Source organism: Amphimedon queenslandica, unplaced genomic scaffold (assembly GCF_000090795.2).
Source record: "Amphimedon queenslandica unplaced genomic scaffold, v1.1 AMPQUscaffold_13178, whole genome shotgun sequence".
In the NCBI taxonomy this organism is placed as follows: Eukaryota; Metazoa; Porifera; class Demospongiae; order Haplosclerida; family Niphatidae; genus Amphimedon; species Amphimedon queenslandica.
This window is the reverse complement of record NW_003546586.1, coordinates 25,076-46,675: the sequence shown is the minus strand read 5'-3', so window position 1 is coordinate 46,675 and position 21,600 is coordinate 25,076. Positions and strand designations below refer to the sequence as shown.

General features: G+C 38.4%; 10 protein-coding genes and 1 pseudogene across 10 annotated transcripts; 3 read left to right on the top strand and 8 right to left on the bottom strand.

Annotated features, from left to right (window-relative positions):
• Nucleotides 1–30: 30 nt before the first annotated feature.
• On the bottom strand, nucleotides 31–3,802 carry LOC105313918 (carbonic anhydrase 12-like). Its single transcript, XM_020000513.1, has 2 exons — nucleotides 2,859–3,802; nucleotides 31–1,358 (listed from the first exon to the last, which is right to left on the bottom strand). Exons 1-2 carry the CDS (start codon nucleotides 3,702–3,704, stop codon nucleotides 468–470), a joined length of 1,737 nt encoding a protein of 578 aa, XP_019856072.1. The 5' UTR covers nucleotides 3,705–3,802; the 3' UTR covers nucleotides 31–467.
• Nucleotides 3,803–4,120: 318 nt separating this feature from the next.
• Nucleotides 4,121–5,212, bottom strand: LOC100632461 (carbonic anhydrase 2-like). The gene has a single exon (XM_003388939.2). It carries the CDS (start codon nucleotides 5,072–5,074, stop codon nucleotides 4,214–4,216), a length of 861 nt encoding a protein of 286 aa, XP_003388987.1. The 5' UTR covers nucleotides 5,075–5,212; the 3' UTR covers nucleotides 4,121–4,213.
• A 61-nt stretch (nucleotides 5,213–5,273) lies between these two features.
• LOC109584699 (uncharacterized) lies at nucleotides 5,274–9,197 on the top strand. The gene is made up of 9 exons (XM_020000524.1): nucleotides 5,274–6,698; nucleotides 6,753–6,883; nucleotides 7,136–7,254; nucleotides 7,885–8,041; nucleotides 8,104–8,173; nucleotides 8,226–8,315; nucleotides 8,374–8,648; nucleotides 8,752–8,840; nucleotides 9,028–9,197. Exons 1-9 carry the CDS (start codon nucleotides 5,345–5,347, stop codon nucleotides 9,086–9,088), a joined length of 2,346 nt encoding a protein of 781 aa, XP_019856083.1. The 5' UTR covers nucleotides 5,274–5,344; the 3' UTR covers nucleotides 9,089–9,197.
• On the bottom strand, nucleotides 9,172–10,126 carry LOC100641981 (uncharacterized). Its single transcript, XM_003388929.3, has 6 exons — nucleotides 9,927–10,126; nucleotides 9,841–9,873; nucleotides 9,547–9,765; nucleotides 9,430–9,488; nucleotides 9,316–9,388; nucleotides 9,172–9,275 (listed from the first exon to the last, which is right to left on the bottom strand). The coding sequence occupies exons 1-6, from the start codon at nucleotides 10,045–10,047 to the stop codon at nucleotides 9,202–9,204; spliced, it is 579 nt and encodes a 192-aa protein (XP_003388977.1). The 5' UTR covers nucleotides 10,048–10,126; the 3' UTR covers nucleotides 9,172–9,201.
• A 92-nt stretch (nucleotides 10,127–10,218) lies between these two features.
• On the bottom strand, nucleotides 10,219–11,560 carry LOC100632336 (alpha-1,3/1,6-mannosyltransferase ALG2-like). Its single transcript, XM_003388938.3, has one exon. It carries the CDS (start codon nucleotides 11,527–11,529, stop codon nucleotides 10,318–10,320), a length of 1,212 nt encoding a protein of 403 aa, XP_003388986.1. The 5' UTR covers nucleotides 11,530–11,560; the 3' UTR covers nucleotides 10,219–10,317.
• Nucleotides 11,561–11,645: 85 nt separating this feature from the next.
• LOC100632210 (bifunctional polynucleotide phosphatase/kinase-like) lies at nucleotides 11,646–13,377 on the top strand. Its single transcript, XM_003388937.3, has 4 exons — nucleotides 11,646–11,716; nucleotides 11,763–12,127; nucleotides 12,215–12,624; nucleotides 12,712–13,377. Exons 2-4 carry the CDS (start codon nucleotides 11,794–11,796, stop codon nucleotides 13,192–13,194), a joined length of 1,227 nt encoding a protein of 408 aa, XP_003388985.1. The 5' UTR covers nucleotides 11,646–11,716; nucleotides 11,763–11,793; the 3' UTR covers nucleotides 13,195–13,377.
• Nucleotides 13,378–13,430: 53 nt separating this feature from the next.
• On the bottom strand, nucleotides 13,431–15,716 carry LOC100632085 (disintegrin and metalloproteinase domain-containing protein 10-like). The gene has a single exon (XM_003388936.2). The coding sequence runs from the start codon at nucleotides 15,692–15,694 to the stop codon at nucleotides 13,451–13,453; it is 2,244 nt and encodes a 747-aa protein (XP_003388984.1). The 5' UTR covers nucleotides 15,695–15,716; the 3' UTR covers nucleotides 13,431–13,450.
• A 61-nt stretch (nucleotides 15,717–15,777) lies between these two features.
• Nucleotides 15,778–17,056, bottom strand: LOC100641855 (N-acylethanolamine-hydrolyzing acid amidase-like). Its single transcript, XM_003388928.3, has one exon. It carries the CDS (start codon nucleotides 17,010–17,012, stop codon nucleotides 15,906–15,908), a length of 1,107 nt encoding a protein of 368 aa, XP_003388976.1. The 5' UTR covers nucleotides 17,013–17,056; the 3' UTR covers nucleotides 15,778–15,905.
• Nucleotides 17,057–17,342: 286 nt separating this feature from the next.
• Nucleotides 17,343–18,670, bottom strand: LOC100631959 (N-acylethanolamine-hydrolyzing acid amidase pseudogene; annotated as a pseudogene).
• A 3-nt stretch (nucleotides 18,671–18,673) lies between these two features.
• Nucleotides 18,674–20,567, bottom strand: LOC105313917 (uncharacterized protein C11orf57-like). The gene is made up of 4 exons (XM_011407725.2): nucleotides 20,446–20,567; nucleotides 20,194–20,288; nucleotides 19,252–19,368; nucleotides 18,674–18,987 (listed from the first exon to the last, which is right to left on the bottom strand). The coding sequence occupies exons 1-4, from the start codon at nucleotides 20,530–20,532 to the stop codon at nucleotides 18,747–18,749; spliced, it is 540 nt and encodes a 179-aa protein (XP_011406027.1). The 5' UTR covers nucleotides 20,533–20,567; the 3' UTR covers nucleotides 18,674–18,746.
• Nucleotides 20,568–20,574: 7 nt separating this feature from the next.
• Nucleotides 20,575–21,501, top strand: LOC105313916 (neurotrypsin-like). Its single transcript, XM_011407724.2, has 6 exons — nucleotides 20,575–20,661; nucleotides 20,706–20,779; nucleotides 20,833–20,951; nucleotides 21,055–21,191; nucleotides 21,240–21,304; nucleotides 21,367–21,501. The coding sequence occupies exons 1-6, from the start codon at nucleotides 20,598–20,600 to the stop codon at nucleotides 21,499–21,501; spliced, it is 594 nt and encodes a 197-aa protein (XP_011406026.2). The 5' UTR covers nucleotides 20,575–20,597.
• The last annotated feature ends 99 nt before the right edge of the window (nucleotides 21,502–21,600 follow it).

Sequence of the window (21,600 nt, the reverse complement as noted above, 5' to 3'; positions counted from 1 at the left end):
CTCAGGATACTTGCATTATGATCTGTAATAGATACTTGCAATAGAGTCTGGTGCCTTGCTTGATATCAACCCGTGTTTACTACACAGTATAATACTAGACTACTGTGGCATGGGTGGTTTCTAATATAACCATGGTAACAGTGATTACATTGGGTCGACCGAACTCTGCCAGACAAGCACGAGTTGAGATTAGGCATGAAACCAGACTGATCTAAAAATTGAGTCTGGCCCCGCAAGACTAATGGCAAACTAGTTCTATTTTTGTTTTTTTATTGCATCATGAAGCACTTCCTGTTGCAACATGGGTATAATGAACCAAGCTTTAGGTTACATTCCAGTTTGAAATAATTTTTTTTCGCTTATTATTGCAGACTACTCAACTACAGAAATAGAGCATGCTTTTTAAAATTAATTATCATTTAAGTAGCAAATTACAAATAATGAAATTTAGCAGTTCTTAATATTCTTTAGCATCCACCATAACAGCTCCAGATGTTCCTTCCATTCAAAGCTTGAGTCCAACGATAATTTTTCTTCAGAGATTGGCTGTCTTCTGTCTTCAGACTCCTCAGTGTATCTAAGAAAGCCTCAGGTACATTGATTGGATGCTTCAGTACAATCCACTGAACATTCTCAGTGCAAGGGGGACTAGTGAGAGAGCCAGCGTAAAGGTAATAATCTTTATTCTCAGGAAGATAATCATCAAGGTTAAGACCAATAATGAATATTTCTTTGTTGTAGGGAACTTGATGTTGGAGCCTTCGCCACTTCAATGATACTTGTGTTAAAGTACGATCAGAGTTAAGGAATACAGCTAGTACTACATGTTTCTTAACACCACGATTGTCATTACCAGAGAAGACGAAATGTATCTCTCCATTGTATGATCGACCATCAACAGTGTGTTCCGAACCAAACCTGCTGTACTTCTCACCCCAGTGAAAATGAAATTGAAGGAGCTTAAACCTTTTATGATTAGGAGAGTTCAGGTATGTAAGAGGCTGGTACTTATATGGTGTTACCACAAGAGTATGCCCATTATTTTTCAAGTGAAAAATTCCGTAAGTGTCATTCCACAATTCCATTGTGAGAGGAGTCATGGACTCTACGTTGGAAATTATATGATGTGTTTCAATATTTATAGGCGACTGGAGTTGGCCTCCACAATCAGGACACTTAATGATCCATTCCCACTGCTTGATGTAGCTGAAATAATAATTTTTGCATATTCCAGAATTCCTTGCAGCATAAGGACTAGCCACTGTAGTATCATAGGACAATAGAAGTGCTACCAGTAGGACTGTGACTCCTTCCATTATTGACTGTAAATTAAGACACAATGACACTGCAACAACATTTTGTATTTAAACTTGATATCTAGATTCAATTTTACATAATATTCATTATTTAAAAATTGCCCCGCCTTTTATATAAAGCAAGATAGACAATACTGCGTTACAAGACCATGTAAGTAATTGATTAATAATTAATTAATTGATAATGAATATTTAATTAGTTGATCTTACGAGAGTGGTATTACAAGAGATACCAGGAGTACCTCATTCTGACTATATCAATGCTAACTTCATTAAGGTTATACTAATACACCTGTATAGGACTGTATAAGTAATACCATACTATAGTACCATATTGTAGCATAATGTAGGGGCACTATGATGATAAGCTGTACATTGCAACTACACTATATACAGTTATCAGTTTGTATAAATTTGTTTGTTTGTTTGTTTGTTTGTAGTTACATTATTTTATGTCAATAACCTGTTGCTGTTGTTCTTGCTTTAATATCTCTTGTTACTATTATTATTATTATTATTATTATTATTATTATTATTATTATTATTATTATTATTATTATTATTATTATTATTATTATTATTATTATTATTATTATTATTATCCACTACCTTTTCCCACTACATTTGAACAAAGACACTAACTTTACAATACTTTAAATGAGCCAATGCCCACTGTAGTGAAGGCACTCCTCACTGCATTCATGCCAATAAACAAAGCCAGTATTAGACTATACTGAAACTCCTCCAGTAGTGGAGTATTGGCCTATATACTGGTATCTGTCATTCATGCTATTGTGCAGTTTTCATTACAACTCTTAATTAAACCTGGTTCAGAATACTTGCCAATAAACAAAGCCAGTATTTCACTATACTGAAACTCCTCCAGTATCAGAGGATTGGTGTACATACTGGACATTGTCATTTAGTTATTGTTAAGCTTATAATCCTAAAGCCAGGTTTGGAATACTTGCATTATGATCAGAAGTTCTGTATGATACATAATAATGGTAAAACACAATAATAATGGTCAATCGGCAAATGTGAGAATTAAGAAGTAATGTAGCTCAATGCTATGGCTCAGTTTATAGAATAGAGTCTGGTGCGTAGCTTGATATCAACCCGTGCATGTTTTCAATGTCTTTTCTACACAGTATTATGATACTAGACTATACTGTGGCATGGGTGGTTTCTAATATAACCATGGTAATACTAATTTCATTGGGTCGATCGAATTTCGCCAGTCAAGCACGAGTTGAGATTAGGCATGTTCTAAAAATTGAGTCTGGCCCCGCGAGACTAATGGCATGCTAGTTCTATTTTTGTCTTTATTGTTGCATCATGTGGCACTTCCTGTTGCAACACGAGTATAATGAACCAAGCTTTAGGTTACATTGCAGTTTAAGCATTCGCTTGCACTTATTATTAACTGTTTAACTAAAGCAAAACAGTCTAATATTTAAAGCAGCAAATTAATTATTATTTAAAGCAACAAATTGATTAGCAAATAATAATTATTTATTTAGCAGTTCTTAGTGTTCCTTAGCAACCTTTGTAGCAGCTGTAGAGGTCCCTTCCATTCAAAGGTTGAGTCCCACGATGATTACGTGTGAGAGGTTTACCATCTTCTTTCTTCAGACTCCTCAGTGTATCAAAGAAAATCTCAGGTACTACAATTGGATTCTTCATTACAATCCACTGAACAGCCTCAGTGCAGGGAGGAGTAGTGAGGGAACCAGCGTAAAGGTAGTAATCTTTATTCTCCGGAAGATAATCGTAAAGCTTAACATCCTGTACCTGTTCTTCACTGTTGTAGGCAACTTGACAATTGAGTTTTTGCCACTTCACGGGTACATTTTTTGCAGAACGATCAGTTTTAAGGAACACTCCTACTACTGTGTACTTCTGAGAGCCACATTCATCCGTACCAGAAAATACGAAATGCATCTCCCCATTGTAAGCTCCACCATCAACTGTGTGTTCCGAACCGACTTTGGTATTCTTTGGTCCCCAGTGAAAATGAAATTGAAGAAACTTAAAGCTATTATGATTACGAGAGCTCAGGTAAGCATCTGAGCCATACTGAGAGGGAGTGAACTTGAGTGTATGCCCATTGTTCTTCAATGTACCACTTCTTACATCACACCACCCACACATTTTAAGAGGTGCCACAGACTCATCGGTATTAGCAGCAAGAGAACTTAGAATATTTATTGGAGACTGGAGGTTGTGTCCACAATCTGGACACTTGTTCTTCCAGTCATCTTGATTGCTGTAGCCAAAATGATAATCCTTGCAAGTTTTACCTTTATCCCCTGCAGCATAAGAACAGGCCCCTGCAGTATTATAGCAGAATAGAATTGCTACCAGTAAAGCAATGATCCCTTGCATTGTTATTGATTGTAGATACACAATGATACTATTGTGTCTTATGAGCTTGTCATGCCTTTATATAGCAAATGCTTTTATATTATTTGAATTTTATTAGTACGTTTTTAGAATTAAATTTTAAATATTCATTATTTTGAAAATATTCCCCGCCTTCTGAATGAGCCACATCCTCACTGACCTGCAGCAAATTTTTGATGAGCCAATTCTTTGTTAGCTTTGAACTAATTTGGCAACTCCTAACTACTAATAAATTTAATTATCTCTATTTAAACAAACAGCAACAGATAGTCTTTAAGTATTGGCTCTTATGTCCATACTTATACATTAACTTTTGTCACGTTTCTTTTATTGAAAGATCCAACCTATTGTCATGTGCAGATTCTCTTGCTTAAGATTGCATTGTAGCATTTCACTTACATTCTTATTGCTAACTGTTTAACTAAAGCAAAAGCAGATTCTATAAATTTTTGAGGAGTATATTAAAATATTATTTATTATTTAAATAGTTTTCAATGTTTTTTATAGCATCCTCCATAGCAGCTCCACAGTTTCCTTGCATTCAGTGGTTGAGTTGCACGATAATTAGTTTTCAAAAACCCACCATCATCCTTCTTATGACTCCTCATTTTATCTAAGAAAGCCTCAGGTACATTCATCAGATGCTTCAGTACAATCCACTGAACATTCTCAGTGCAAGGAGGACTAGTGAGAGAGCCAGCATAAACGTAATAATCTTTACTCTCCGGAAGATAGTCATCTAGGACAATGTTGTATATGCTTACCTTGCTATTGTAGACAACATCATTGCTCAATTTCTGCCACTTCTCAAACATTGCTTGTGAAGTATGATCAGATTTAAGTAACACAGCTAGGGCTGTGTGCTTCATAACACCATAAGCATCTTCACCTTTGAATAGAAACTGCATCTCACCATCATACGCTTGACTGTTGATGGTGTGTTCCGATCCTTTTCCGCTGTCCTTTAGCCCCCAGTGAAACTGAAATTTAAGAAACTTGAACCTGTAGTGATTGGGGGAATCTAAGTAAGCAGGAGGCTGATCCCAGTTTGGTGTGAATGTCAAGGTATGACCATTATTGCTCCAACTACCACTTCTTGGAGAGCACCATCCTGTCATTACAAGAGGTCTCATTGATGGTATGTTAGTAATAGCACGATAAGTATCAATATTTATTGGAGACTGGAGGTTGTGTCCACAATCTGGACACTTGTTCTTCCAGTCCCACTGCATGCTGTAGCTGAAGTGATAATCCTGACACTCATCATCATCATCTGCTGCAGCATAAGGACTGGCCCCTGCAATATCATAGAGCAGTACAAGTGCTACCAATAGGACTATGATCTCTTGCATTGACTGTTATGATAGTCAAAATGATTGGTTATTTCTTAATTCAGCTTTCTGACTACAAGGACGCAATAATGCCTACTTGTGGTGCTAATCACTATGCTATGTAAACATACGCGCTGTGGTATCACAGATTATAGGTGGGTTTAGACAGACACTCTCCCTAAGTAATTATCCACTCTTGCTTATAATGTGCATACCGGTATTCAATTTGAAAAGTTACCCCGCCTACTATTGAGCCACACCCTTACTGCCCTGCAGCAAAACGCATCAAACATGGCAGGATTGGACCTTAGCCTTAGTAACGCTCTTCTTGACGGAACACTGACCCGTAGGACAGGGAGGGAGGAGAGGAAAGGAACTGATCCTTCATCACAGGAGACCTTTCCAGCTCTGGTCTACACTGAACCACACAAGGCATTGGACCAAAGGGTACTGTTCAGACCACCACAGCAAAAGAAGAGAGGAGAAGGAGAGAAAAGGAGAAGACACTCCGAGATAACAGCGCCTTATGGCAGGCACAGCAAGTCTTGGGATGAAGTTATTTCTGACTTTATTTCGAATAAAATATTGAAAAACACTCCAAAGGAAGAACCACGACCATTGACCAGGAGCTTGAGTTGGGATGCACTCCACACATTGAAAGGAGGGAAAGTAGAGGAAGAGAAACCTGCTCCTAAAACATTTGTATTTAAACCACAAAAGAGGAAGATCAGTCGGTTAGGAGGTAAACAAGAAGAGGTGATCAAAGAAGCCACTGAAGAAGAAGAGGTACCCCCTAGGAACTACCAGCTGGAAGATAATGATGACCCTGCTGGTCCTTATGAAGTTCCTATGCCTACGCCAAAGCGACCGATCAGATCAAGTGATCCTATGAAACCTACAAAATCTCCTCGGACAAAAAAATCGCCGAATGATGAGTCAGCAGTAGTAGCACCTGTCGCTAAGCCAAGAACTAAAATACCATCAAACGTCACTCCAGTGGAAGCCACACCCATTGCCCCTCCCCCTAGGGACATTGTTTCTAATACGAGCCGCCACACTTCATTTGTAGTTCAGGATATAGTCTCACCTCATTCAAAACTGGATGAGATTAAACCGATAGTTAAAGATGGTGACATCGGCCTATTGAAGATTAGAGTATTAGGAATGAGACTACCTCAGGGACCCACCAAGAACAAGGGAACTGACTCAGGAGGGGAAGAAGAGGAGGTGGAGCCTGTTGCTACAGTAACACCAAAAGATGGCCTGTTTTGTGTTTTGAGTATAATCGGTAAACATTCTCAATTCCAGTCCTCGTTACAGCCTCTTGATCCAATTACCGGAGCTTCAGTTTGGAATAAGACTGATGCTGGCTGTACTGCAGTGTTCTATACTACCGCCAGTCAACAAGTCGTGGTAATGTGTCGTAAACTGTCACTGGCGGAGTCTGACCAATCAGAATCATCCAGGAGGGCCCAGGCCGAGTGTGTGGGTGTTGGTATGATTGATATCAGTTCATTGAGCCACCAAACACTGAGCAGTGACCGAGGGAGCATTGAGGACTGGAGTGAGTTGAAGGCTCAGTTTAATGAAGTGAGACTGGATCTTGAACCTCATGGATCAGTACTGCTTAACGTATCCTACACTTGTTAGTTATTATTGTTTATTGTTGTTGTTTATTGTTGTTTATTATTGTTGTTAGGTTTAGAGCCACAGTCCAGTGTCCAGTGTACCGGTAGCATTACTGTGGTGGGACTGAATGGAGTTGATTGTTATAAAGAAGGAGAGCCTTGTTCAACCTGCTGCACTGTTGACATTGACTCTGAAAACTATGTAAGAAATGCATTTATTGAATATGTAGCTAGTCAATAGTCATTAGTATAGCATTATCAATCAGTGAGTATAGTATCAGAGATTGACTGCTTTCATCTGATACTGACTGCCTCTTGATGTAGTAGTTGATAGTCACTGGCTGTTTATACAATGATAATAGTCAAGATAGAGTATACTAAACCATTCTAATTAATAATAATTTATATTACTTTTAAACTGCATCATTATTACTTTTAAACTGCATACATTTAGGGTACCACTTCAAGTAAGTTAGGTGTTCCTGATCAGTTGTCAACAGGATGGGCCACTGAACCTATCCCTTTTGACTCCAACCAGAACACACTATGTAGGATCCAGCTATGGGGAATCACGTGAGTTTAATAATAACATTGAAAGTATTTTGTTCCTAAAATAAACAAGCCAGAATTTACTATAGTTAGTGATTTTTTCCAAAAAATGGCTCCAAAATCAATCGCAATTTTTATTATATTTTCCGATACAAATTGACGTCCTTATGCTGTGTAGAAAGTTTGAAACGATTCCGACTTCAATTTTTCAAGTTACGGCCATTTTAAGAAAACATCAAAATTCTGAAAAATACCCAAGGCTATAGTCCATGGTTTTTTCCAAAAAATGGCCAAAAAATCACTCCTAATTTTTATTACATTTCCTAATGCATATTGATGTCCTTATGTTGTGTAGAAAGTTTGAATCGATTCTGACATCAATTTTTCAAGTTACGGCCATTTTAAGAAAACGTCAAAATTCTGAAAAATACCCAAGGCTATAGTCCATGGTTTTTTTGAAAAAATAGCTAAAAAATGACCCCAAATTTTTATTACATTTTCTGATACATATTGACGTCTTTATGCTATGTAGAAAGTTTGAGGTGATTCCGACTTCAATTTTTCAAGTTACGGCCATTTTTAAGAAAATGCCATATAATTCTTCAATATACCCTGTACTGTTATAGTCCCTGGTTTATTGTTCCTTTGGTGCAGGTCCCAGGAAAGTGAGTACTGGTTTGGTGAAGTGTATACTCCACTCTCATTGGTCCTCCCATACTCTGATCAGATTGTGCATCAGGAGGAGGAGAACGGACCACTGAAACTGTTGGACACTTTTGAAAGGAAAATTGTAATGCCAATAGAACCAAAGGTAATATAAGGCAGAGATCAGGAACTTATTATTATTATTATTATTATTATTATTATTTTTAGGGACAGATTACTATTCAGTTCAACATGTCTCCAGCAGTAGATGATGATAATAATATTAATGAGACTATCAGTAAGTGTGTTGCCATGGTTACATGTACATGTACACGCCCTCTCGTTAACAGAGGTGTTAAGTGTATTGGAGGGGAGTGGCCTGTTCAAACCAGAGGCACTAGCGATGCTCAAGAACGAAGCAAAGGAACTGACAACTGATAGTAAGATTAATAACTATTGATAACTATTGATAACTATTGATAACTATTAATTAACCAGATAAGATGAGTACTATTACTGAAGAGGATTCCAGTGGTGAAGTAGCTCCGCCCACATCGTCTTTCCAAGGAGCAGTAGCTCAATCCGGTACTTACGATCACCTCTCTCCGTCTCTCCCTCCTACCTCTCCTACTCACTCTCTGCTCTCTCAGCACTCGATAAAACGATCGTCAAGAATGACCCTCAGACTACTGGGGAGTTTGAAACTACAGGTTCCTAAATCTTATGACGAGCGACGGCATAAAATAGATATTAATACAGACCCAGTGAGAGAGGTAATTTATTATTATTATTATTATTATTATTATTATTATTATTATTATTATTATTATTATTGTTATTATTATTATTGTTGTTGTTGTTGTTGTTGTTGTTTAGATGGAGATTATGAAAGTTGAGTTGAAGGATGTCAAGGCTAGACTAGCGACCAGTGAATATCAAAAGGAGAAAGCCGAAATGAAAATAAAGTAAACCATACAACTAACAGCAAGTGTATCAGGAAATATTATACATGTATTTGCTTTGGGCCGAATTTTTGAAGTAGCTTAAAAAATTTGTAAAAAATCCAAATTTGATCGGAATCTGTTCAAACTTGCTACACAACATAAGAACATGTATATGTAACAGATTGAGATATCTCTCACATTCCATTAGGTCACTAGAGGAGGAAGTGTTTGAGTTAAGAAAACAATTGAAGAAAAAAGCTAAAAAATGATAATTAAATTTTATTATTAATTTTAATTAACAATTTGCTGGTATTTTTATTATTTTTCTAAATTTTGTATCAATTTTTTCTAATTTTTGAACGATACTTTTACTGATAATCAGTTACATTGTGAACACTCGATAGCCTACGATTTCATCAGTCGTATATACAGTTTGATTAAATGGAGGATACGGATCTAAAAAATAATAAATATAATAAATAAATAATAGACTAACCATTCACAAGCCATGAGTCACTGACTGGTTCAGTGTATCCAACCATTAGTACAAAATGCTTTCCATGTTTCACCTAAAAATTATTATTAATAAAACCAGTATTAATAAACTTACATTAGCTATAGTCACTGTTCCATTATTCAAATTATCAACAATATCACTCCACATCAATTCTATAATAATAATAATTATTATTATTATTATTTATTTATTTCATGAATGATTTCTTACCTTTTTGTTTTCCAATATATTTTATTTTATTTGATAGTTTGTCGAGTGCTGGTTCATAGAGGTCACTCTCATTATCATAGCCCCCATTAGTCCTCAGCCACTGGTTGAGGATACCAGGGGTTGCCTCCTTGTTGTTTATTGTTATGTTGTAATATCGGATCGCCATGGAAACACTAGTCATCAGACAACCAACTTTACAGACAGTCTTGTCAGCCATCACTGAAAGATATAAAGAATATACCACCCAGTATTACAAGAAGAACTGATCACAAGATTGTAGAGATATGCACTTACTATCATTAGCCCAGGCTGGATCACACTGATCAACTATAAAGAAGAGTTGTTAGCCTGTACTGTAGCTATAGTATGATTTTGCTTACATTTTGGATAAGCTAGTGGCACTTTAAAATTGACTTGATTTACTGGATCCAACCCAACCACAACTTGAGTTAGGAACAAGAAGAAGAAACAAAGACATAGTCCAGTATCAAGAGTAGCCATTATCCACTGATCCACTGATGAATACACACTCAGGATAATCTGCTGACAGTGACACTATATACCAGCCACAACCCACAAACAATAAACAGACCAACCTATACATGAACATAATGTAGTACATGTACATAATGTGAATAAGGACATCAGTGCATATACAGTGACACTTGTGAGTGGGTTTATGATCTTCAGAAGTGAAACAAAAACATTGAAAGTCATCATAATGATAATGATACACTAATTAAGGAATAATAGATTGTTGTACTGTCCGCTTTACTCTAGCAATGTGTCAATGATGTCATTGAGGTTGTTAGTGAAAGCTTCAAATGAAAACCTCTCCACTACATGACGTCTTGCTTTAGAGCCTTGAGACTTTAAGACCTGACCATCACGAATATACACTCTCATCTTATCAGAGAATCCCTCCACTGTGGGGTCCACTAAGAACCCAGTCTCCCCATCAAGAACAGTCTCTAAAGGTCCTCCAGTGTTAACGGCTATCACTGGACGGTGCATGTACATTGCTTCAAGAGGGCAGATCCCAAAGTGTTCGTTAGTGGGCGTGTACAATAAAGCACTGCACTGAATCAGGAGCTGTATCTTCTCAATGTCACTGAATGACCGAATGAAAGTCACCTTCTCACTTATCTCAAGATCATTTGCCAGCTGCTTCAACTCAGAGTAGTATTCTTTATTTTCAACGACTCTCTCATCATAACCTCCAGCCATTACAAGATGAACTCTCTCCTTCTCCTCATCCTCAAGTCCATCCATTAGGCTCTTAAAAGACATCAGAGCCAGAGAAAGGTTCTTCTTTCTCTCGTAACGATTGATAGATAAGAACAAGACCTGGTCTGGAACTGATGGAAGAACAGAGAGGGATGGTTCTAGGGAGACGTCACGATCAAAAGAAGAGAAATTAATTGAAGGATAGAGAACAGCTGGAACTATGTGAGACAGAGAACTGAAGGTATCTTGAAAGACCGACCGAGTGAAAAGACTATTAACAACTATCCTATGAGCCAGACCTGTCGTCTTCTCCTCAAGTTTATCAATCGGCCAGCGATACAGTCGCTTCAATAACGTTTCACGTTTCGTTAGGAGCTGATCAGGAAAATGACAGTAAAAGAGTATCTTTGAGCGCGTGAACAATCGAAATATCAAGTTAGGGGCTGATACTTGATCAGTTATGATGACATCAAACCGCCCACAGGTCAATATCATGTACAATGAGACGTACAGGACTCTTATATAAGCGAACAATGCATATCCTCTATAGAGACAGTGTCTGGGCAGCCAATCCCCCACGGCCTGTACTACCAGTGTACCGTCTTTAGTCTCACTGAAGCAGTGGCCCGGGTCATGGTGAGAGGTGTATATCTCCACCTGGTGCCCGCGGGACTGGAGGGAGAGAGCAGCGTCCACTATTAGCCTCTCTGCTCCTCCTATCCCTAGGTCAGGATGAACAAAACCAATCCGGACCATCTCTTTGTCAGTCAGTGCGAGAAACTTTGTAGGTGTGGCTTGTAATGTAAGAACACACCTACTTGCGTGGGTGGGTAGCTCAGGGACAGGGTGTTACGTTAAATCTAATTATTGCGTGGGTGTTAGCTGTCGTGGCGCAATTACCATTGGGCTAAAGTAAACTATAAAGGACGGAATTAAGAAACAGGTACATTATTATTATTTATTTCATTTATTTATTTTATTTGTTGTAGGTTGTATTTCTTTCTGTGCAGAGTATCCTCAATGTCAGGAAAGAGAAAGAGGGGTGACGTGGGCGGGGCTAATAAAAAACCAAGAACTAATTTAAAATTCAAACTGAGCTGGAGGGAGGAGGGAGAGCTAAAACCAGGAGTACCCAGTCTAGTGTACCTTGACGGGTCTGATGCCACACCCTCTAAGAGTGTCGCTGGGTTTGATATCGACTGGACTATCATTCGGACTAAAAGTGGACGAAAGTTTCCAACAGGACCGAGCGACTGGACCTTCTTTGATCCGAAAGTTTCCGTCAAGCTAAAGGAACTTTACGAAGAAGGAAAGAAAGTTGTGTTTTTTACAAATCAAGGAGGAATTGAGAAAGGTAACTCATCAATTTTATCAAAGCAATCATTATTATTTTATTACCCAACCATTGTTATTTTACGGGCAATCATTCATATTTTTGTAGGTAACACTACAATTAAAGAGTTGCAAGATAAATATGAAGACATCATTAACAGTCTGGACATACCAGTTCAAATATTTATATCAACCGGTAATGATCACTACAGGAAACCAGGACCTCTTATGTGGGAGTATATGGAGAAGAATTGTAATGGAGGGACCAGTATTGATCAATCATCCTCACTGTATGTTGGAGATGCAGCTGGAAGGAAGAAGGACTGGATCAAAGGGAAGCCAAAGGATTTCTCTTGCTCTGATCGGATGTTTGCCGCTAATGTGGGTGTGCCTTTTTATACTCCCGAGACCTTCTTTCAAGGACTCAAGGAAGCTGGTTTTGAGTGGGGGAGCTTGAATGTCACAGAGTTTTTAAAAACAACCCAAGGAAAAATCCAACCTGAAAAACTACACAGGGATGTAAGTACAGAAATTATAGTATATTGCAGTATATTTTGGTATATTTTAGTGTATTTTAGTATATTTCAGTATACTTTATTGTTATAGGAACAAGAGGTTGTACTCTTGGTTGGTCGACCTGCTTCTGGTAAAACCACAGTTGCTAAGCGTTACTTTACTCCTCGTGGATACACACAGGTCAATCGGGATACTCTGGGGACTAAAGAGAAATGTTTGAAAGTAGCAGCGGAGGGATTGAAGAATAAAAAGAGCATAGTGGTTGACAACACTAACCCAAAGAGGGAAGACAGAAAGGCTTACATTGACCTAGCAAAGAAGAGCAGTGTCCCTGTACGATGTATTCGCTTGAAAGTATCACCAGAACTCTCATACCACCTCAACATGTACCGGCAGAATAAGAGCAAAGGTGTAGAGAGACGTGTACCAATGGTAGCCTATAGGACCTTTGATAAGTACTTTGAAGAACCGAAAGTCTCTGAGGGTTTTTCAGAAGTGATTGAACTTGATTTTGTTCCGTCATTTGAGTCAGAAGAAGATGAAGGTATGTTCAAGCAATGGACTAACATGTAGTCCTAACTTATCAATGAGTAGAGTAACAGTAACTTATTATTATATTAACTATTCTTTGTAATAGCTACTTTATTGTTATTATTATTATTATTATTATTATTATTATTATTATTATTAACAACTACTCTTGTTATTAATTATTCTAGAAAATATAAAAAACAGCTTATCATCTTGGCCTAAACCTAATATTAATAAATAATAATTATACTAAAAAGTTCAGATAACAATAATAACTTTATGAGTATCAGTGGTGTCCTTACATTTGACTAACGTGAGTACTTGGTTCATCAATCCACCCACTGTGAGTGTGAGGACTGGACCTGTGTCTTGGTCTCCTTAGATTTGGACGTCGAGCATGTGATATTGTCTTCCTCCTCAGGGCCCTTTTCTTCATGTGCTCAGGACGTGGCAACAAGTAGTGACACCCCAGTACTATAAGGAACAGGACCACTAGTATAACTACAGACCCAACCACGCCTGCCCACCAGTACTCTCTGATCCAGTCAAATGCTACAAGGACATCATCACCAGTAAAGAAACCAGTTATCCTAGCTAGTGCTCCACTCTTTTGGACTTGACGACATCTTTCATAGAAATCACAATATCCAGTAAAGTTCTTGCAAGGATACCCCACCCCCACCAGCTTTCCTTCACCACTGGGCAGGAGATCTCTTGCTGTATCATTCTCACTTGCTAGAGTAAAAGTGGACGTACAAGTACCTTCAACTGAACAACAAACATGACATGCTTCTCCATCAGAGAAACACTCACAGTCTGATAATCGCAATGGGACACATATTGAGCCAGTACACTGTCCATTGACACAATAGTTAGCTCCATTGTTGCAGGATATGCTACCATTAGCATTCATTTTGGCTACTGGTGTAGGACACTGGACTGATCCATTGCACATCTGCTGAAAAGCACATTCTGTCTCATCACTGCATACATGATTGGAGTCCACTGGTATTATACTGCAGTTGGAGTAACAGCAACTACTGGATTGAGGTGAACACTCTCTTCCATTCACTACCTTACATGAAGTGGCATTACAGCAAGGATCATTGTCACATATACCATTAGTATGATCAACACCACAGTCGCAGTCCTCTCCTTCCTCCAATAGATAGTTACCACAAGTATCAGTGCTTTCTCTGAAGCAACCATTCCGTCTATCCTGTCCTTTTGATGCTATAATAACCTTCATTGCATCAATACTGCAAGGAGAGAAGTTGTCATTATTTGATTTAGTACCATCATTAGCAAAAGCTGTCATTATGTAAGGATTATCTGACGGGTTACAGGATCCCATGTCATGTTCGGAACCAAAGTTATGCCCAGCTTCATGAGCAAAGGTGAGAGTAGCTGCAGCGTTACTGACCCTCTGGTTGTAATTGACCATTGTCACCACACCTGTGTTCAATGTCTTACCACCATACATGTCCTCACAAATCCCACCATTTCGTGACGGATTAGCAACAAAAGCAAGACCAAGGACTCCACCTTCAAAATCCCGATTGGTGAAAACGTAAGAGAGACAGAAATCACTCCAATCGGCTTTAGAGAACTCGTTAAGGAGGGTTTCGACCCCAAGGTAGCGATTAGCAAAGTTTGAGTTACCAGTAGGAGAGCTTGTATTAATGGTAATCTTTTGAATAGCAAAATTTATATTATCAGGAGTTCCATTTTTATCAAAATCTTCTCCCCTAAAAATATTACTGGTCCCTGCTACATAATTACGTATAAGAGAAGAAGCTTGAGCTACTCTTGTTGACCTGTCTGCATTACTTTTAGTCAGTCCTTCATAAAAGAAGTGGTCAGCTACTACGTTGATCCAGCAACTGACTTTATTACTGTCACGATTATTCTGTCTCTTTTGTCTGCTCCCTCCTGCATGAGGAGTAGAATAGGTTTGTAGTCTTGCTAGAAACCTTCTCTTTCTCTCATCACTTGCCCCACAGGTACCTCTACCATGGTGGCCCTGTCCTCCACTCAAGTTAACATCTGAATGCTTGTATGCAATGGAGTGGTGTCCCTCATCATTGCTGCTGTTAATATACCTCTCTGCTGGCTCTATGTGGTATATTTCATCTTTTGTGTGTATTGCACCATCAAACAGTCCAAAAGCAAGATTACCATGGACAGTAGTCTCCTCTGGATCATTAGCATCATATCCAACATAGGAATATGAAAGGAGCTCGCTCCTCGACTGCAAGGAACCATCAACAACTAACTGGAAGTCTTTGTGAAGGTAACGAGAGTCTTCTGGGTGCAGTCTAAGATCGAAATCCCGTCCATGAGAGGAGAATGCGAGTTTGATGTGTTGTCCAGGTCCGCCCACATTACCTCTCCTTAGCTTGTAATGCTGTCTCAGTAGGTCTCTGGAGTCATACTTAACCGTATCATAATGGCTCACGTGATGATCCAGTCTTTTAGCTTCATATGTTGAGAAGAGAATAAAGAGAAACAGACAGAAACTGCTAGTGGCCCCCTTCTTCATATTGAGGATAACTAGCTACAGTAAACAAAGGGTGTGGCTCCTTCACTGCAAAGGTGAGTATGACGTCACAGCAAGTAAAGGGGTGGGGCTCAATGAACTAATGATTCAAAATAATATTTTAAAACCCATTTTAACCCAATAACATTCAAAATCATAGTTATATCATCCACAGATGTGCATGTATTCAAACATGTGGCTCAATTAGCTGATCCTAGATATGATCATTGACATCCAGGTCAGGCAATGGAGGGTACCTTATCACGGCCTGATAGTAAGATGGTGAACCACTGGACATTACAGTGGTGTAGGAGGTAGCTGTGTTTAGGACAGGAGGAGTGGATAATACTATAAATAAAGTATCAGCTGTTATATTATTCCTCCCGATACTATTAAGAGCCTTAATAGCAGGGTCTCTTCTATTGTCAGTAGCAGGTGGTGGTTTCCAGTGCTCGTAATTAGTCTCCACCAGGTACCAGGTTTCATTCAAGTGCCATACATCAATAGCTTTAGAACGATCACGAGTTATGACCACACCTTCAGCTTTGGGTCCTCCTATAATGAGGAAACAAGGAGCAATGAGTCGAGTACTAGTCAGTTTAGATACAGCGTCATTATAATGCATATTAGCATCGGCTAGAGTTTCTCTTAAAACCACACCCACCATCCCATGAAAACCGGTTTTTAAAGCGTCGTAGAAATTAGACCATATCTCCCCAGTGTTCCGTTGATCAAGACTGATGCTCATTCCACCCGGTCTCATTCCAGTGAACACGCCCACCATCCCTGCAAATGTCGTCGCCATGAAAACTGTTTGGCCTTTGCTCTGAAACTCAACATTGATTGTAAAGTTACGAATAAGGTCTTTAAATGTGTAGTCAAGGTTTCTCCCGTGGAAAAGTGTCCCGTTATTATCAACAGCTAGTATACTGGTACAGGCTCCTCTCTTGGCCTTGCCCCCATGATAAAAGGCAGTGAAGTCATAAGCTAGATTACCCATGAGTGTCTCCCCTACTGTTGAGTTAGTGTATTTAGCTATTCCCCTAATCTCATCAGCGTATGGTTGAGGAATGAACTGGTCCAGTACACCAGTGACACTAGTAATGGCCACTACTATTGGTTTGGGTATGATCTGATACAACTCCTCTATCAGTAGCGGGTACAGGGCAGCATAGTCCTTCACTATATGAGCCCACCTCTCCTGAGGAGGGAGATCAAGGTTGAGGGTGTACTGGGGGACTGGTACATCAACAGGCCGGACCACTTGAAGGAATGAGGAGAGAGACAAGGAGAGAAATATGAGGGACGAAAGGATAGCCATTTCGAAAATATTATGTAACTATTGGTAAGTGATAAGCGGTGATAAGTGTGGCATAACTGGCTTTAATTGCTTGCATGATTGCATGCATATCAGTATAGCCACACCCACTGGTAAAAAAAGAGGTGGGCGTAGCTGAAGCTGCAAGAGAGCTGGACTTTGCTTTCAAATACAGTCCTCATCATGGTAGAGGGAGGACTCAATCCTCTCACTATAGGAATCCTTACTGCGGTCATAGTGTTCCTTCTACCTAGTTTGCTGTCTTTAGCTCCATTCGCTATTGTCTTCATGCTCCTGGTCTGTTGCTGTGGCATGAAGACCAACAAATGACACAAGACTATAAACCATTGACGTAGGCAAGTAATATCAGCATGCACTTTTAAACAATGTTCTTTTTAAAATATTATATTTATTATTTAAAAAATTAAAAATTGCAAGACAATAAAAATTAGAACCACACTGTAGCTATAAAATAATGATAATAATTCAACATTTTTTCAAAGATTAGTCTTAGCTTTGCTCCTCACCACAGTGCTGTAGATATCAGGAAGAGCAGGACTCATAATGGTAGTATAGACTGTATCACTGTTAAGAACTGGATCAGTTGATAAAACTTTAAATAAAGAGGTAGCATTAATACCAGCTTGACCCACTGTGTTCATACTCTTGATACCAGGATCACGTCTATTGTCGCTTTTGGGCGGAGCCTCCCAATGATCATAGTTTGTCTCAAGAACGTACCAGGCTCCAGCATCAATATTGATATAAGAATGATCAATGGCTGATTCTCTCTCTCTCGTTATCACTACACCATCACTAGCCCCAGTGCCTGCTATTATGATGTAAGATGGGGTTATCAGTGGTGTGCTGGATATCTTCTCAACGGCCATTTTAAAATTAATATCATTTTGTTCAAGAACGTCTCGAATCAATAAACTAACGAGACCATGTCCTCCATCTTTAATAGCGGACGCTGCATTCTCCCACAAGTGTCCCTTGTCTCGTTCATTGAGTGATATGCTGACTCCATTGGTCCTGCAACCTGTTAGAAGACCAATGAAACCAGCAAATGTTGTTCCTGTTATGTAGTTGGAGTTAGCGCCTTTTTTAAACTGGACTATAATGGTCATGTTGGTGAATAACGAATGGAACAAGGAATAATCTAAATTCCGTCCATGATAAATCCTTCCCTTAGAATCGCTAGCCACAATACTAGTACAGGCTCCTCTTTGCCCTTTCCTGTCTTCAAATATTTTATGAAATGCTGTCATGTCATAGATCACATTCCCTAGTACCAGCTCTCCTAGGGTAGCGTTACCTCCAGTAGCTGCGGCCATTCCTTTTAGCTCATCAGCATAAGGATACGGGAAATACTTATCCAAATGTTTGGTGACTTCTGTGACAGCATTAACCAGAACCTTGGGAACGTATCTTTCTATTTCTTGACGGAGGACGGGGAAATAGTGAGAGTAATCTTTAGCTACTTGAGTCCATCTTTGTTGAGGAGGTAGGTCAAGATCAATGGTGTATCTTGGGGGAGTATAGTCTCCTCTAGAGTAGGAGACAAGGAGGGCTAGCAGAAGAGAAGAGATAGGAGAGGACAACTTCATCTTTACCTGTCAGCTACTTTAGCAACCAGGGAGCCCCTCCCACAGCTGACGGAATGCAATTAAAAAATCATTAACAATAAATAATACAATAAAACTGCCCAGTGTGTGTGAGTGTGTTAATATAAAACTATTTATCCCTTTTCTTATTTCTCTTCTTCTTATGCTTTCTCTTGTGTCTCTTAAACTCTCTTTCACTCTCGCTCCCCCCACTGCTGGTACTAGCAGAGACTCTCGTCCGTTTTGATTGTTCACGAGTAGAGGGTCTCTTCCTCTTGGTCTCTCTCTCTCTCTTTCTCTTCCCTCCTCTCTCCTCATCAGTTGAAATGAATTCCTCTGGATAGAGTTCCTTATAGCCACTGTGACCCCAACTACACATAAAGAGAAAAGGATGAATATACTGCATTAATGATTTATACTGTATTAATGATTGTGTATGGACTAATCTTACAAGCATTAGGTTAAATATTCAATTCAAACTGGACGACTACGTGATGTCATTAACTTAATCATTAAATTCACTACAATCATAGTACACTCACACAATTAAAACTATTACAGTATTGTACATGTACATACTTATATAGGTATATTGCATTATTATTATTATTAATCTCAATTATTAATAATCTCACCGGTCAGGATCATTCTCTTCCACTTTCATTAGTTGCCTAGTCCAGTAAGTTGATGAGGTTTCTTCTTCATCAGTGTCATCAGGTCTCTCTCTTAGTGAGTCACTCAATAGTCTACCTCTACAATGAAATAACATAATCAGTTACTGCTCAGTTTGTGTGTAACAGAACCAGTGGCCATTTTAAGAAAATGCCAAAATTCTGAAAAATACTCTGTACTATATAGCCCATGGTTTTTTCCAAAAAATGGCTCCAAAATCACCCCAAAATTTTATTACATTTTCTGATACATATTGATGTCCTTATGCTGTGTAGCAAGTTTGAGTCGATTCCGACTTCAATTTTTCAAGTTATGGCCATTTTTAAAAAATGCCAAAATTCTGAAAAATACCCAAGGCTATAGTCCATGATTTTTTTCCAAAAAATGGCTCCAAAATCACCCCAAAATTTTATTACATTTTCTGATACATATTGACGCCCTTATGCTGTGTAGAAAGTCTGAGTTGATTCCGACTTCAATTTTTCAAGTTACAGCCATTTTAAGAAAACGCCAAAAATCTGAAAAATACCCAAGGCTATAGTCCATGATTTTTTTCCAAAAAATGGCTTTAAAATGACCCCCAATTTTTATTACATTTTCTGATACATATTGACGCCCTTATGCTGTGTAGAAAGTCTGAGTTGATTCCGACTTCAATTTTTCAAGTTACAGCCATTTTAAGAAAACGCCAAAAATCTGAAAAATACCCAAGGCTATAGTCCATGATTTTTTTCCAAAAAATGGCTTAAAAATGACCCCCAATTTTTATTACATTTTCTGATACATATTGACGCCCTTATGCTGTGTAGAAAGTCTGAGTTGATTCCGACTTCAATTTTTCAAGTTACAGCCATTTTAAGAAAAAATTTTTAAAAAATACTCAATACATTCTGTTGTAACAATACCTTGTTAGGATATGCCTCGGCTTGGAATGATATGATTGTAATTGTGTTTGCTGCTCCAACTGACGCAGTCTCCACATTTCTCTCTCTTCCTGTACCTAAACACAAACAAGATGGACACTACAATCACCAGCTACATCCTTTTACAAGCTTCAATACACAATGATGGTATGACAAAAATGCATTTAAAACAAGAAATAAAAACAATCAATTAATGGATAAAATAAACATTAGAACATGTTGGTACTGGCTCACTCTGTTGTGAGTGTCAGCATGACGTATATAGTTCCTGAGGACGCTTTTCTTGACTGTACCTTTAACAGGAAGGGAATAAGCAGCCATTTTGAATTAGGCCCCGCCCAGTAGTTATTGATAGGCGTGGCTTCACATTTCTTCTAATTCTCAAAATGGCTGCTTCGTCATCTTTTTTGTTTCTCTCCATTTTTCTTTCTTATTCATTACTAATTGATGGTACTGACCCTCCTAACAGTTAGTATTATTATTATCATCAATAGGTCAGTCTCCTGGTGACCTCAGACTAATCAGAAACGGTGTCTCAAGACTCAGTTATTCATATGGTAGACTCCAGGTAGAGACTACTGGAGGGAGGAGGGGCTGGTTCTATTGTTGTGTCTCCTTTAGATTTATGCCTCCACTGGTTGGGGTGAGGTCTGTGGAGATAATTTCAATATAACAGAGAGGAACGTGGCCTGTCACCAGCTGGGGTACTCCTCATCATTGAACAATGACACCATCAACAGGTGGTTATAAATCATTAATAATAATAATAATAATAATAATAATAATAATAATAATAATAATAATAATAATAATAATAATAATAATGATTTATTGTTTCTTCAGTTATGGTAGTGATGTTGGTTCTGTTTTTATATCGGAGGTCAATTGCTATGACAACAGTGAGTACCTCCATTTGTTGAGGTGTTTTTACAGGAAAGGTTTTGACACCTGCCAACAGAACTTTGTCACTTTATACTGCAGTGAGTTAATTAATAATAGTTAATTAATTAATATTTGTTTTATTTCAGACAGCACTAATAATCCTCCTTATGACGGTCAGTTGAGATTATTGTATGGGACCACTTCTTCAAATGTAATGCACACACAGGGGGTCTGATAAAATTGATGAGTGTTCTGGTATTATTCCTCACACAGGGTCTGGTACAGGTCTATTGTAGTGGCCAGTGGGGGACAGTCTGTGGTAGGTACTTCACTCCTGATGCTGCCCACCTGGTCTGTAGACAGCTGGGATACACCTCGGCTAAGTCTTATAGTAACGGAACCTTGTAAGTGTTTAATTAATTATTTGTATATATATATATATATATATATATTTATTTATTTATTTATTTATTTTATATTAGTCAGGGTAGTACCAGACCCCAATAT

Excerpts from the sequence above, each read along its gene's own strand:
- LOC100632085 (XM_003388936.2), bottom strand. The coding sequence starts at position 15,694 with ATGAAGAAGGGGGCCACTAGCAGTTTCTGTCTGTTTCTCTTTATTCTC.
- LOC100641981 (XM_003388929.3), bottom strand. The coding sequence starts at position 10,047 with ATGGCTACTCTTGATACTGGACTATGTCTTTGTTTCTTCTTCTTGTTC. Across the intron at positions 9,874-9,926 it reads GCCACTAGCTTATCCAAAAT|TTGATCAGTGTGATCCAGCC; the intron begins GTAAGCAAAATC and ends TCTTCTTTATAG. Across the intron at positions 9,766-9,840 it reads TCCAGCCTGGGCTAATGATA|TGATGGCTGACAAGACTGTC; the intron begins GTAAGTGCATAT and ends TATATCTTTCAG.
- LOC100632336 (XM_003388938.3), bottom strand. The coding sequence starts at position 11,529 with ATGGTCCGGATTGGTTTTGTTCATCCTGACCTAGGGATAGGAGGAGCA.
- LOC109584699 (XM_020000524.1), top strand. The coding sequence starts at position 5,345 with ATGGCAGGATTGGACCTTAGCCTTAGTAACGCTCTTCTTGACGGAACA. Across the intron at positions 8,174-8,225 it reads TAATATTAATGAGACTATCA|AGGTGTTAAGTGTATTGGAG; the intron begins GTAAGTGTGTTG and ends TCTCGTTAACAG. Across the intron at positions 8,649-8,751 it reads ATACAGACCCAGTGAGAGAG|ATGGAGATTATGAAAGTTGA; the intron begins GTAATTTATTAT and ends GTTGTTGTTTAG.
- LOC105313916 (XM_011407724.2), top strand. The coding sequence starts at position 20,598 with ATGGCTGCTTCGTCATCTTTTTTGTTTCTCTCCATTTTTCTTTCTTAT. Across the intron at positions 20,780-20,832 it reads ATTCATATGGTAGACTCCAG|ATTTATGCCTCCACTGGTTG; the intron begins GTAGAGACTACT and ends TGTCTCCTTTAG. Across the intron at positions 20,952-21,054 it reads AACAATGACACCATCAACAG|TTATGGTAGTGATGTTGGTT; the intron begins GTGGTTATAAAT and ends TTGTTTCTTCAG.
- LOC100641855 (XM_003388928.3), bottom strand. The coding sequence starts at position 17,012 with ATGGCTATCCTTTCGTCCCTCATATTTCTCTCCTTGTCTCTCTCCTCA.
- LOC105313917 (XM_011407725.2), bottom strand. The coding sequence starts at position 20,532 with ATGGCTGCTTATTCCCTTCCTGTTAAAGGTACAGTCAAGAAAAGCGTC. Across the intron at positions 20,289-20,445 it reads ATGCTGACACTCACAACAGA|GTACAGGAAGAGAGAGAAAT; the intron begins GTGAGCCAGTAC and ends GTTTGTGTTTAG. Across the intron at positions 18,988-19,251 it reads GAAGAGAATGATCCTGACCG|TTGGGGTCACAGTGGCTATA; the intron begins GTGAGATTATTA and ends CTTTATGTGTAG.
- LOC105313918 (XM_020000513.1), bottom strand. The coding sequence starts at position 3,704 with ATGCAAGGGATCATTGCTTTACTGGTAGCAATTCTATTCTGCTATAAT. Across the intron at positions 1,359-2,858 it reads ACAGCTGCTACAAAGGTTGC|AATGTTGTTGCAGTGTCATT; the intron begins TAAGGAACACTA and ends GTTTAAATACAA.
- LOC100632461 (XM_003388939.2), bottom strand. The coding sequence starts at position 5,074 with ATGCAAGAGATCATAGTCCTATTGGTAGCACTTGTACTGCTCTATGAT.
- LOC100632210 (XM_003388937.3), top strand. The coding sequence starts at position 11,794 with ATGTCAGGAAAGAGAAAGAGGGGTGACGTGGGCGGGGCTAATAAAAAA. Across the intron at positions 12,128-12,214 it reads TCAAGGAGGAATTGAGAAAG|GTAACACTACAATTAAAGAG; the intron begins GTAACTCATCAA and ends ATATTTTTGTAG. Across the intron at positions 12,625-12,711 it reads CTGAAAAACTACACAGGGAT|GAACAAGAGGTTGTACTCTT; the intron begins GTAAGTACAGAA and ends TTATTGTTATAG.